The sequence below is a fragment of the Balaenoptera borealis genome, assembly GCF_965194805.1.
Source record: "Balaenoptera borealis genome assembly, chromosome: 6".
Taxonomy (NCBI): domain Eukaryota; kingdom Metazoa; phylum Chordata; class Mammalia; order Artiodactyla; family Balaenopteridae; genus Balaenoptera; species Balaenoptera borealis.
This window is the reverse complement of record NC_138863.1, coordinates 123,069,555-123,083,922: the sequence shown is the minus strand read 5'-3', so window position 1 is coordinate 123,083,922 and position 14,368 is coordinate 123,069,555. Positions and strand designations below refer to the sequence as shown.

Genomic DNA, 14,368 nt, shown 5'->3' with positions numbered 1-14,368 from the left:
TTAATGAAAAAAAGAATCAGACTAGATTTCATGCTTTGAAGCTTAGTTGATCCACCAAGTATCACAAGGTTGCAATCCACTAGAGACAGCTTTAATCATGAGAACATACATTTAAATTTAAATAATGTCAGGTAGGTTTCACCTGGTTTATCAGAAACCGAGAATTGTCCATATGTGCACCTTCACCATTTACCAAGCATCATAGAGTCAAGGCTACATAATGCCTTATTCATTCATTCCCCCAGAGCAGAAAGGAAGAGTGAAATGCAAGCTTTTTTATGCACGGAGTGGGTAGTCATCTTCTCTCTTCCATAACAACTCCTCTTTAAGGTCCGAAAGACATTAGAGTCCAATGCCATTCTCAAAAGAAAAGTAGCTGGGTCAGATGGGGTGACTTCTTATGTTCTTATTACTGTTACTGCAAACATTTATTGAGCTTTCATTATGCCAGGCATCATGCTAGCCGCATTACCACCTAATCGTCCAAACAGGCATTGTTATAATAAACACCTACATTTCAATTGAGAAAAGTGAAGCTCAGAGTATTAAATCATTTGTCCAGGTCAGTTAGTCAGTGCTGGAGTTATGACTGGAATCCAGGGCAGATTCCAAGGCCTGACTTATAATAAATATGCTATTACTCCTCCATGATTAAAGCCTGGCCCTAGAGTTTACTTTTAAGCCCATCGCAGTTAAGGCTAAGGACACAAGGTTTTTATTTAGGAGCCCTCAACAGAAAACAGTGTACGTTGTCTGGACTATCTTATATTATTTGTTAAAAAACAAAATATGGCAGGACTGATTGGGAGTGCAGGACCCAGACTCGTAATGTGTGACTTTAGATGTCAAGTTCACCACTGGCTAGTTTTGTGACATTGGACAAGTCACTTAACCTCTGTGACTCAGTTTCCTCATCTATAAAATAAGAGTAATAATAGGTGTTACCTTCTTGGGTTGTTTTTTTGAGGAAAAAATTAGTTAACATAAGAGCTTAGCAACCCAAGTGCCCATCAACAGATGAATTGATAAAGAAGATGTGGTACATATACACAATGGAATATTCCTCAGCCATAAAAAAAAGAATGAAATAATGCCATTTGCAGCAACACGGATGGTCCTAGAGATTATTATACTAAGTGAAGTAAGCCAGAAACGGATAAATATATATGATATCACTTATATGTGGAATCTTAAAAAATGATACAAGTGAACTTTTTTACAAAACAAAAATAGACTCCCCGTCATAGAAAACAAACTTATGCTTACCAAAAGGGAAACGGGGGAGGAGGAGGAGAAATTGGAATTTGCGATTAACAAATACAGACTACTATATGTAAAATAAATAAACAACAAGGACCTACTGTGTAGCACAGGGAACTATATTCAATATCGTGTAATAAACTATAATGGAAAAGAACATGAAAAAGAATATATATATCTATATATATATATATATGTGTGTGTGTGTATGTATAATTGAGTAACTTTGTTGTATACCTGAAACTAACACAACACTAAATTAACTATACTTCAATTAAAAATAAGGAAAAAATAAAACCTAAGAGTTTAGATCTAGCACAGAGCAGTGCATTATTAAATAATAACTAATAAAAAACAATAATAACAATGTTATTATTATAATATTATAATATACTATAATATTAGTTTATTATAATAAAGTAATAACAATGTTATTATAATATTAATATGCTATACTATTAATAATAGCATACTATTATTAGTATTATTATTTGATTAAGGCGGAAAACCAAGTTATTTACCATAGCCTAAAAGAGATATTCCAAAACCTTGAACAACATAAATATTCTCAACCCAACCTTGATAACTTTCCTTTGAAAGAGGGAGAATTTTAAAGTGAGCAGTATCTTTAGAACAGGGGCAGATTGTTTATGTGTTTGTCTGTTTGTTTGTCTGGGGGTATCTATATGGCCAAGCACATTGCCTGCGCCATAGTATGCTCAATAATTTTTGTGTCATGAGAACTAATTAAAACTTTTTTTCTGTAACAGTCATGTCATTGGCTTCTGGTAGACCACACAAAATATCCTTTGTTAATACAGTCAGGGGAGGACATATAAAGTCTGTTCAAAGAGTGCTTTTGCTTTTACAAAAAACAAACTTGACTTTTACAGAGAAGCACAAGCATGGTGTAGGTCTGGGTTCTGATCATGTAGTAGTTCCTTGAAAATGCAAAATAAAATTGCATTTTTAATCAGAACATAACACACATTCCTGTTGCATGAGGTGAAACTAAATCATCTATTGCATTTTCCACGAGGAAAAATGCAGTTCATTATTCTTTAAAAGAAACAGTAACGAATGCCCTGTAGTCCATTTGTGATTCAAGGTTTGTTATCTTCAAGGGAGAAAGAATAAGATGGGTATTTAGGAAGTTGGAATGATTACTGAAATCTGATATTTCAGGATCCTTTAAAACACATCATTCACAGGGAGGTCAGATTAGAGTAATGAGTCTGAAATATTTTATTACTCGGGGAAACAGTATCATTAAGAAATTTCTGCATATAATATGAGACAATTACACACAATATTAGAATTTGAGTCAGGAAGGGGCTGTGGTTTGGAGATGTTTTTATTTACTAGAGAACTAGAGATGCCCATAAACAAAGTGAAACATTATTTAAGAAACCTATGAATTCAAAATAAAATAATTTTTCAGTAGTCTCTTCGGGAGCTATAAACTTGTTCCAAAGAAGATAACATGCATTTCATAAAAGAGGAACTCTCAAAGATTATCTTTTCTGTTGCAACACACTTAGACTATTGATGTACACAAGCACAGTGCAGTTCCAGATTATGCACAATTCCAAGCCTACCTCGTAGAACTACATCCCATTCTTTCCTGGTTAAAAGGGGTAGCAGAATGTGAATGAGAAAAAACAGTGCTCTTATTGGATTATTGTTGATTTGTCTTCCTCAGAGTGCATCTCACTCTGGTAAGAAAACTTCGGCTTCCTTTTAAGAAATAACATTTCCCTATTCTCAACACACGTGGTTAATATTGACCTGCACCCTGCACCCTGTCCAGAGCCATAGCTGGGTGCATAATCCAAGCATGGCCACTCAGTGTATACTAATCCCTTGGTCATTGTCATCATCTGGACTTGTCACTTGACACAAATTGGTCCTTTGAGACTCAATCCAGGACTTTTTTCTGGAAATTTTAGAAATGAGAGGCTTTCTTTCCACCAGGGCTGTTGAAATGGTAGTGATCAAGCATGGGGTTGCTGATTCCACCTTTGTTACCATTGAAATTCTGCCTGAGAATAAAGCCCCATAGAGAGGTAAAGAGAGTCAAAGGTGGAGTGAGAAACAGACAGACAGACCAAGGCTGAATCACAGTCACATTTGAACTTCTGAACCCAGCTGTGCCCGAAGCAAAGCCTACACTTTGAAATTTCCATTTTCACCAACTATTATATTATCTATTGTCAGTTTAAACTGGTTAAAGCTTGATATACCCTGAAAACAGCCCTGATTGATAGTGACTCATACTCCCATCTTCAAGGCTCACCACAGTCCAAAATTGCTCTTCTAGAATGCATTTGAGTCCCTCTTTGGAAATTACCTTTATAGCCACTTTTCCAGACTCATTAAAACAAAAACAGAAACAAAGCAAAACACAGTTCTCCTCAATGTTCCCACAATCTTCAAACATCAAAAACTTCTAATGTGCGGCGCGTGTGCTAAATACCGAGTACTTTGCATATCGTGTCTCATGGAAGGCTTACTCAGCTCTATGAATTAAATGTTGTCATCCTCGTTTTACTGATGAGGAACTATAGACAGATTAGACGATTCACCATGGTCACACACTAGTAATTACAGAGGAGAAAGCCAAACATGACTTAGTTTGTCTCTAAAAAGCTGAGCTGCTTCACTCTAATTTTGCTTTTCAGTTTCATATCAATTGGACCACTCTTGAATCAGAAGGGGGGCCCAACTGTGTACAAAATTTTAAAAAAAGTAGAGTATGGTCTTCCCAAACGAATACTTTGCAGTACTCACCTTTCACTTACATGCATAAATTCTGCTGTGCTGCCTAAAAATATCAGGCATAACTCTTCACCTACAAAATGTTTGAGAAATGATTTAACATGAAAACAATCAGGGTGTTCGGTCAACAAGACTCTGATGTTGCAGAAGACACAGTAGGCTTGACATTCAAAACTGAGGGATTTGGGAGAATCAAAAATCCCTGTTCTACAGACACAATCAGAACTCACTTCATCTGAACAAGCCAAAAGCATAGGCAAGCGCTCACAACTAGCCCTACAGTTTCTAGATCAGCTGGGTTATTTTGCAGGTTGAGAAGGAAATTTTTCAATTTCTAATGGCTTGTTAGGGCCAAGTGAATTTTGAAACTACCTGGGCAAACAGCCATCAGAGCAAAAGAATAATGTCTCTGCCAGGTGTGAGGTTCAGCCTATCAAATTGGCAAGTAGGCAGGAAATTAATAAATGCTGGCGGCATAAACAGATAATCCTGTAAGTATGCCCTGAGTGCAAATCTCATTTGAATGTCTATTTGTAATCTGTTAACTACAGTTTAAAAGCAGTACTACAATTCCTTTCCACCTAAACTTGAACATGTTTCCATATTTTAAAAAGTAACTGCTTCCTAAATCTGCAGTATGATAAGAGTCTCCTCTCAGGAAGAAAAAAATAATAACAATTATAATAATTCCTTAATTCTTAGTTTTCTAAGATGTGTGTATATATATATATATATATATATATATATATATATACATATATATATATATATATATATACACGTGTATATATATATACAAAATGTGTGTATATATATATATATGCCATCAAATTTCTAAATCTGTCTGAATGTCCAAGTTCTTTTACCAGGGTTGAGTGAGACAGAAACTTAGAAACACACTGGTAAGTCACACTATTTGAATTGAAGGAATATGCTTCTATGTTTTCTAAAGAATTCAGTAATTTTCCAGAAACAGGTGATCTTGTCCAAAACGGTGACTTCCCTAAATATATACACTTTTTTCTTTTTAATGTTATCTTCTCTTTAATCCATTCATGTAATAGACCAGAACCAAGAAATCTTTCTTAAAAGTCAAAGAACGTTAATAAACCAAGGAATAAACCTAACAACAGCCCACAACTTACCATAGGTAAACACCCATAATGCAATTTTAATGTCAATGATTTTATCTTCTATTTTCATGGACTAGTCTCTACATCATAGGAATTCCCAAGAAAGAGACTTTTATTCATCATGTTATGTGTGTAGGCATATACCATGTAGAACCATCATTGGTACTAAATAACTACCTTCTAGAATGGTGAATTGGCCCTTCCTCTTACAGAAAGAAAATGAATGAATGTGTTCTGCTTTACAGTGGAATGCTGTTAATGGTATTGAAGAAAATTGGGACAACAGATTTACTATACTTATTTGCCCTTGGTCTATCCTATGAAAAATGCTTGCAAATCCTTGTTTTAGAGTTGAAAATGTCCAACCGAGTACTAGACTTTTCTAAAGTTGTGGAGTAGGGTTGCATTTGTCATAAATACCATGTACTCATTCCTGCACCATCCCTTCCTATAACAAATAAGAGTTCTTTCTGATGCATGAGGCTTCTTTCCGAAGGGTCTGCAGGAAAGATGTCCCTCCTTAATAATGAATCTGATGTTTATATCATCTTCCCTCACCTCCAGATATAGACCTTTCATAGACCAGAAGCGCTGAGGTTAATTGTGGATCCAAGTGCTCTTGTCTGTTTATAGCAATTTGGATGGGAAGGAAGGTGGGGAGGCAGAAGTCTCCCACACTTAGTCCGGTGAAGACATTTTATTGGATACTCTTCCTCAACCATAATCAAATTCTTTCCTATCTTTTCCAAAACAAAATGACAAGCTGGCCCTCAGTAATTTAGTACCCTGCTTTGAATTTTCATCCTTTCATTCTTATGTATTATGCGTTTAGTTCAAAGGACAGAAATGCCACAGGAATATCATACACAGTGGCAAGATTAATGGAGAGAAATTTTTAAATAAGAGGATGTTTCTAGAGCTGCCATTACACAAACTAGGTGCCATGAAAACAGCCAGAGCTTGGTGGTCTTACAGCCTTAATGATCTCCCTTCCCAAAATTCTCCTGATTTGGTTGAAGTGAGGATTCAATGGCTCGAGATGTATTTAGGTATCAGGGAACATATAATAGACCAGATGCTATAAAAAGTAATTCTGCTTCATTAAAATCAATCAACACATTTTTAATGTCTTGCTAAGCTTCAGGAAACAAAGAGGAGTCCTAAGTTTGGGGAAGATTTTTTGGGGAAGAAAGATGAAACCAAGACAGTGAGTCATCAACCAACATTCAGCTTGCATCAAGGAAAAGTACCTAAATCGTCTTGAAGAAGAATAGGAATCTTAGCCTTGAGCTACTGCTAGGTGAAGATGTTCAACTTATGACTCTTACATTCAAATCAGTGAAAAGGGGACAAGAAAAATAAAATCACCTAACAGAAAAGGGCATAAGTATAAAACCTCTCCACCTGGGATATGGCTCTGGATTGAAAAAAACTGTAACAAAATTAATAATAAAATGACATATTATGATATCAAAAGTAACAACATTTCTTCTGAGACTTCAACCAGAGGTTTGGTCTCATTCAGGCCTTGAGCTTAAATTTATACTCACTCTCTGTCCAGAAAAAAACCCAAAATGAGAAACTGAAATAATCTGAAATTGGTAGCACCTCCTGGCACCAGGTGGAAGTAAATCATGCCTGGAGGAAAGCTTTCCAATTTCTGATCATCATTGTTCCTGCAAATTAATTTCAACCAAAAATGAGCTCACACACGTACTTATACACACACATAGCATAGGAGAACAAGCTATCATAGGAAAGAGTTAGAAAACAGAAAATAATAGATTTAGGTCCCTATGGATTTCCAATGTTGGGAATATCAGAGACAAGATGTTTAATAACTAATAATGGAATACTTAAAGACATAAAAAGATTTAAAAATAAGTGGGAACAACAGATTATCTTAATTAAAAGGCATGTTTGAAAAAGGATAAAGTATTACTTTAAAAAAATCAATGAAAAAATGACTCATTGAATAGGTTTAATGGGATATTAGGCATAAATGAAAAGAGAATTCATGAATTTGAAGATAAAACCCAATGAATATCCCAGAATACGAGACAGTGTTATAAAGGATAAAATTTATTTATAAGACGATGGTAAGAGACATGAGGATAGAGTTAAAAAGTCTAAGGTTTATCTAGTGCAGGCCGAAAGTAATTAAGTAGAGAGAATAAGAAAGAAGCATTATTGAGATGCTGAGAATTTTTGAGAGCTAATGGATAGAAACATATGAATAATACATATGAACTAGATACATAGGAACTAATGAATAAATGCAGGAAACAGAAACATATCAAATAAGATAATTAAAAAGAAATCCACAATCAGACACATGGTAATAAGACTGCCAAACACCAAATTAAAAGAAATGACCTTAAAAGTGGGTTTTGGGCGTTGGGAGTGGTGGTGGTCAGAGCACTTTCAAAGGCAGGACAGGCTGACAGCCAGCTTTTCAATAGCCAGATCAGAAGATGGGAGAGTCCAGTGTTGTGCTGCCAAGGGTTTAACTTGCATGTCTAGCAGCAGGGGGAGCCCTGACTTGCAGAATTTCTGAGCTCCATGGAGTAAACACTCCCAGGATGGCTGATTTCAAACTACCCTTGTGACATCACCGAAAGCAGAACTGGTCAGAGATGTATGTAACAGGTCCTTATGAGCCAGTGTGAGCTGGTTCCATCACACCCATGGATAAATCCTTCAATGTTGAGTTGTACGTCTAGCAAAATTATCTTCCAGGAATAAAGATGAAAGGTGAAACTCCTGTTTTCAGATAAAGGACCCCTTATACAGAAAAAAATTCAAAAGAATTTACTTCGGAAACAAGGAAATCGAATCTGGTAGAAAGTAGAAGGTTCCACCAAATTAGTGACTGCATTAATAAATCAAAAAAGCAGTGTCTACATAAAATAATAATAATTATTAGTAGGAGGGGGGAATGGAATAAGAAATAAATGTAAAACTCAATCTAGAAGTCAGTCACTGTTGATTGGCTCATTCAACTGCCATTTTAGCAACTAAAACTGACATTTCCCAGACCTGACAGCAGATAGATTTCTGGATGCACATTACGTTCTGGAAATTAGGTACTGTTTATGAATCTGGAAGGCTATAGTGTGACAGGTGTCATTTATCTGCCTTTTCAGCTTTTTCTACTGGCCAGCAAAGCCATGGTAACCTGAAGTATTCTCTGCCACCCTTTTTAAGAGACCTTCTCCGCCTCTTGGGAGGTGACACATGCCACTGCGGCCACAGTGGCATCTGGACTCTAGCCTCGCATTAGGGATGGCCTGGGAGTTAATAGCTCCCCACTCATGAGCTCAGAGCTGCCTGGGGAGTTACTCCAAAATACTCTAACAAGAATGCACACTGTATGTGCGGCCACAATTTTAAAAGCAACTTATTTCCTGAGTTAAATCCATTCCTGCTTAAAATGCCTCGGGTTACTAATGTTTTCTGCACTGTATTGTGACTGAGAGAATAAGAAAGAACATGCTAGAATCACAGGAAAAGTTGACAAGTAGAAAATAAGGAGGCAGAGACAAATCCAATCATACAAGTAACCCCCAAATGTACAGGGGCTTACATTTGCCAATTTATAAAATAGAAGATGGCCAAACTGGATAAAAATGCAGTATTTAGCTATAGCTCTTCACAAGATCATATATAAGGCTAAAAACATAAAAGATTGAAAGGGAAATATGGAAAATGATATACCAGGCAAATACTAACTAAAGCAAAACCGAATTAGCTATATTAATAACAAACTAGATTAAGCACAGAGACATTAAAGTTAAAAAATATTACTCCAGTGTGAAAAAAAAGTTCAATTCACCAAGAAGATATAAAAATTTCAATCTTGCTTACACCTAATAAAAGTCATCATTAGATATAAAATGAAAATTCACAGATCTTCCTGTAGGAAAAAAGAACATCCATTATTATCGTAGGAGATTCCAATCCTACTTGAATTTTTGATAAATTAGAAAACAGATTAAGGACTTACAGAATTAAATAATTGGGTTGTTCAAATCCTTAAATTATTTAAGTGAAATTTACATAAATTTAACTAAAAGAATTCAGTAAACGCTTTAAGTTAACTAATTTGAAATTAGGTAACAATAATTATTTTGGTGAATCACTTTGTTCATTTACCTTACTCGGGATTCTACAAAGTAGATATACATGCCACTTTCTGGTCCTGCCACACGTACCTCTCAGCCTCCCATAGCAGGACTCTTGGTTCTACATCTTGGATATTATCCACATCTTGGTGTTTCCCCCGATGAAAATTATTTATTACTTTATTTATTTTAACAGAGCCTGCCGGAAAGGCATGGACGAGAAAAACAAACCTGTGACTTTGCCCAAGGTGAGGGACCTGATAGCCCTGAACTCAACGTCTGAGGAGAAGTTATAACTGAGTCGGAGGTGTTCATCCATCTGCAGGAAAAGAGACAAGAAAGAGGCATCAGCAGAGGTCCGCATGTCCAGGACATAAAACACTCCCATATGAAACAGCTTTGAAAACACACGCAGGGCAGAGCCCTCTCTGGGACTTTCTCTCTGGAGAGATGAGAAACGTCTCGCTAATTCTCCCACAATGCGCATAAAATACCCGTTTCTTTACTCTTGGTGAAATAAAGGCGTTCACACAAGTCTTCTCCCTGGGAAATTCTGTACAGCTTTTGACAGGTATTTATCTCCCCACTGAGAGTTTCTCACCAAATTCTTTGCTGCAAACAAGCAAACAAACGAAGCCTTTCAAGAACGGCTCGCTGTGCAGGATTAACATTAAAAGGAAAGCAGGCATTCATTCCCAATCTCTCCCCGCTTCTCCCCATTTGGTCCTTAAAACCATTACCACCTCCTTTGCTCCAATCATTCTGACCTGGCCTCATTCATGGGTGCCCTGGGGGGATTTTCCTGAGTGAATATTTCAATTTGACAAAAGGTTTGACCCTGGGGAGGGGAGGCTAGCTGAACAGTTTCCACCAACATGAACAGATGATAATCCCATCTTGCAGATGAGTGAAAGCCACGAGGGGGATTCTTTGGGACTTTATCTCTAGGGTCATTCTTTAGGGAACCCTCCTTTCCACACACGTTAATTCCAGTTCCACCTCTTTGTTCTCCTCCCCATTTCAAGGCATCTTTTCCCATCCATCCCCAGGTTTTTTCTGTCTATTCAAACCCTACCAGTTTCTTCCCGGCTCTACTCTGAATATTCATATGATGTTATCCCTGGGAAGGATCCTTGTAACATATCACAGTTCATCGGTAGGAAGAGGAGACTAAGACCCCGTCAGCTGCGTGCCCGTCCCCGGGCTCCCCTTGGGGGGCAGCTGACCAGGACACACACCCACTGCTCCCAGCTCCCACCACCAGGACCCTCCTTCTGTACCCACTGCTGTTCAGAGTGACCCTCTTCCAGGACTCTGGGTCCCGCGGTGGTTTCTGCTGTGAAGGAAGTCAGTGGCTATGACTTGTGACATGTGATTATATGGTTTATTTCTTTTTCATTCATGAAATTATGCTTTAATAATACTTGTTATTTATTGAAGACTTGGTATGTATGAGACACCATACTAAAGTATCCTTCAAAATGCATTCTTCCCTATAATACTGTGAAATAGACATTATTACCCCCTGTATTTCAGATGGTGGAACTGATGTCACAGAGATCACAAACTTGGGCAAGGCCACACAGCATCACATAGCAGTGTCCCCTCAGCATGTGGCCCACCAACCACACAATATGGAGCTTGCTTTACTTGTCCATATCTCTCTAGATGCTTGAGCAGCTTGTAGACAATCACTGTGTGTTCTTATTTCTGAATTTCTACAGAATTCATTCAACAAATGTTTGAGCATCTTCTATGTGCCAGATACTGTTCTAAGTGTTCCCAGAGTCCACCTCCTCCCGGAAGCTTTCCTTGATGCCTTGGTTAGATTAATTGATCCTGTTCTCTGTTCTCATGGTGCCTTTTTATTTTTTTCTACCTCTAACCTTGCATTTAAGATGCTGTATTTTAATGATCTGCTCTCTCTCTCTCTCCCCCTCATTTTTCCCCACTAAACTATTGGCTCTTCGAGGACATCTTATTGATACACATTTTCTGTAAGTCCTACTACAGAAACTGGGAAAGTAACTCCAAAGATAGGTTTGTTGAGTGAATAAACAAACATCCTGTACTGATTCCCTTTCTATCTTTTGGGTTATGAAGACAGCATCCATCACAACACCAGTATGCCTCCGGCTGCCCTGGTGGCCTCCACACCTTTATACAACATAGGGTTTTTCATACCCATGGTCCTCACCTGCAATCTATTTAATGCCCAGATTCAGTCCTTGCCCTGAAGGAGTTTTCTCTCTGCCTTATCGCAGAGCTCTCACCTACACTCTGGAACTGTCTCTTCCAGCAAGGGGCAGGGTGCCTCTTCTCATGTTTTGTTGCTCAGGTTGGAGAGGAGGCTAAAGTGAGTGGGAATTTCCTGCTGAGTGGAGAGCAGTAGAAGGATTCTTAGAACTGAAGGTTGAGCTGAGATTCCTCTAGCTCCTGCCTCTCACCTCCTCCCCAGGCTCCAAAGGATCAGTTTCCTATGCAAGTGATTCCCTCAACACTGTCACGCTTGGAAGAGCTAATTGTTCTAGTATGTGAGTCATTCTTGTCCTACTGTTCTGCTTTGTGGGAACTTACCTGGTCCTTTCTACTTTAACCAGATGACAAAGAAGGGGGAGAAGGAGGTGAATGACACTTAATCAAAGGGTTATTTTTTTAATAAGTATTTATAAAGGTTTGGAGATGAAGGTAGGATGATTCAAAGAAGGCTTGAGATAGTTGGGGAATGGATTCCAGCCCTGACGTGGAGTGAGGGCACCTGAGTACACCTGAGGGCACCCTTAGTACTGACTCAGGTGCTGGGTTACCCATTTGAAAAGCTTAGCAAATGCACAGGGCAAAAGCAAAAAAAAGTGGGGAGTTGTACCACAAACATTTATTTCTAGGACCTCAGTCTTTATGATAGGGACTAGGCAATCACTGAAGTCTTCAACGAGAAATACATTATTATGTTATACTCCCTTATGTTTATTTTATGCTTTAGGATTGCTTTTCTTTTTAACTGCTCTTGGTGAGGTGGTGAGGGAGTGAAGTACCACAGTCCTTTAAACTTTAGGGTGCCTAAAATTTGTAATCTGGCCTGGAGAAGCTTTGTTAATCTCAGAATCAAGGATGCCCAGTGGTCTTGTCAAGTCATTAAATGAGATGAGAAAAGGAGGGAAATTGAACAAATCTTTTTCTTTCTTTTTTTTTTTTTTGTGTGTGACCCCTAGATGCCAAGCTTCGCATTTGGTCCTTTAGTTATGCTCTTTCACAGAACCTTTACCAGAACCGACTGAGCTCAGCTGCATTTGCACCCCAGCCCATCCCCACAACACTCAAACTTTTTTTTACAGATAAATAGACTGAACCTCAGAAAGGTGTATAACCCGTCTAAGATCCCAGAGCATAAGTGATGCAGCTGGGATTTACACCCAAGCCTGTCCCACACTAGGGATCCCTCTCTTGATCTCAGGGTCTTCACCTCTCAGAGGAAGACATTAACTCCATGGATTGAAAATGCTGGGCCTCCTCCTTCTTTACAGCTCGTAATTGTGCTGGCATTTTGGTAACCTGGCTTAATCTGTTTAATGACATTAATGTATATTAAGTAGGGACCCTGTAGATTACCTCCACCACCAGGGCACGGGTCGGGGCACCTGAGGATTAGAAACCACTGGCCAAATTACAATTGTCAAATCATCACCAGGATTTCTCACTCTTGCCTGCAGCCCTGGTGCCTAAGGACTCCTTCCTAGGGTCACACGGGGCAGAGAGGAGAAGGACTAGCAACTCAAGACTATACCTTGCCGGAGGGTCTGTTCTTAGCTACTGGAGGCCTCTGGTTGGCTGAGTATAGTGCTAACCATCTGCCCTCTCTTTATAACTGGTTCTGAGTAATGCCTGAGACTGAGAAGGGGCAGTAGCTTACCCCGTTCTGTTTTTACTAAATAGCTTGTTCCTTTTTTTTTTTTTTCTATTTTTTTTGTTGTTGTTTTGGGTTTTGTTGTTGTTGCTTTTTAAATTTGGCTGTGCAAGCCACACGGGCTCTTAGTTCCCCAACCAGCGACTGAACCAGCGTCCTCGGCTGTGAAAGCACAGGGTCCTAACCACTGGACCGCCAGAGAAGGCTTGTTCTAAGTGGGGAGGAAGGAGAAGAGAGAGCGCAAGGGGGGATGGGGGTGGGTGAGAGTGTCACAGAGACAAGTATGTCATGTGACTGTGTCAATAAATTGATTTAAAGTTAAAAAACAAAGAAACTCTCCATCTCCATTTCTTTCTGCTACTTCTGTGCTTTGGAAATGGTATGTCTTCCACCAACATGTGCTTATCATTGACTATTGATTGATTGGTGGGAACCCTTGAGATGAAGAGAAGGGAGTACCCCATTGTTCTCTCACTGCCCTATTTGTGCCTTTTGTCTGTGGAAAGAAGACAGGAAATAGAAAGAAAAAGAGAAGGGGTCATATATGCAAATGCCCACCAGCATGCAGCCCAGATGTCCCGTCAAGGCCTCAGTCAAGACATGTTCAAAAAAGATGTCATCATTTTCACCTCCTTTGTCCTCTAATCTGGCCTCAACCCAAAGACTTTTAACTCTTATTTCAAGAGTCAATACTAGAGGTGAGTCCATTAAATTATAATCATTCAGGAATTGTGATTGTGTCCTATATTTGCCAATGACTCCTGAACTTCCACCCAATCAAAAAAACGAATAGTCAGTCTTGACTTATCCCATAATCCATATCCAGACAGTCACCCAAGGCTACTGACGTTCCTTCCAGACCTTTCTCAAGTCTTCCTCTCATTGGCTACCCCACTGCACTAGTTGAGGCCCTTATCTTCTCTTCCTGCCTGGTCTCCATCCTATATCTCATGGCTCCCAAATGTGTATCTCCATGGAGCAATCACAGCGAGCCTCAGGAAATGAAAGCCTACCCATGCTACTCCCCCTGCCTAAAATCCAGCGGTTTCCCTTCCCCTCTCCACAGGGCTAATTTAATCTTCTCCACATAAGGCTTGTGGAATTAATTCACCTAGGTCAAAAATATTTATTAAGGACCTGCTATATGGGGACACTGCTTGATAAATTGG

The 14,368-nt window shown here is 38.7% G+C and overlaps 1 protein-coding gene across 1 annotated transcript in view; it reads right to left on the bottom strand.

The window, feature by feature from the left end:
- CNTNAP5 (contactin associated protein family member 5) overlaps nt 1-14,368 on the bottom strand; it is an 862,652-nt gene that overhangs the window by 33,598 nt on the left and 814,686 nt on the right. The window contains exon 21 of the mRNA XM_082397815.1: nt 9,527-9,614. Within this exon, the coding sequence (XP_082253941.1) occupies nt 9,527-9,614 (88 nt within the window). The remainder of the gene's footprint in view (nt 1-9,526; nt 9,615-14,368) is intronic.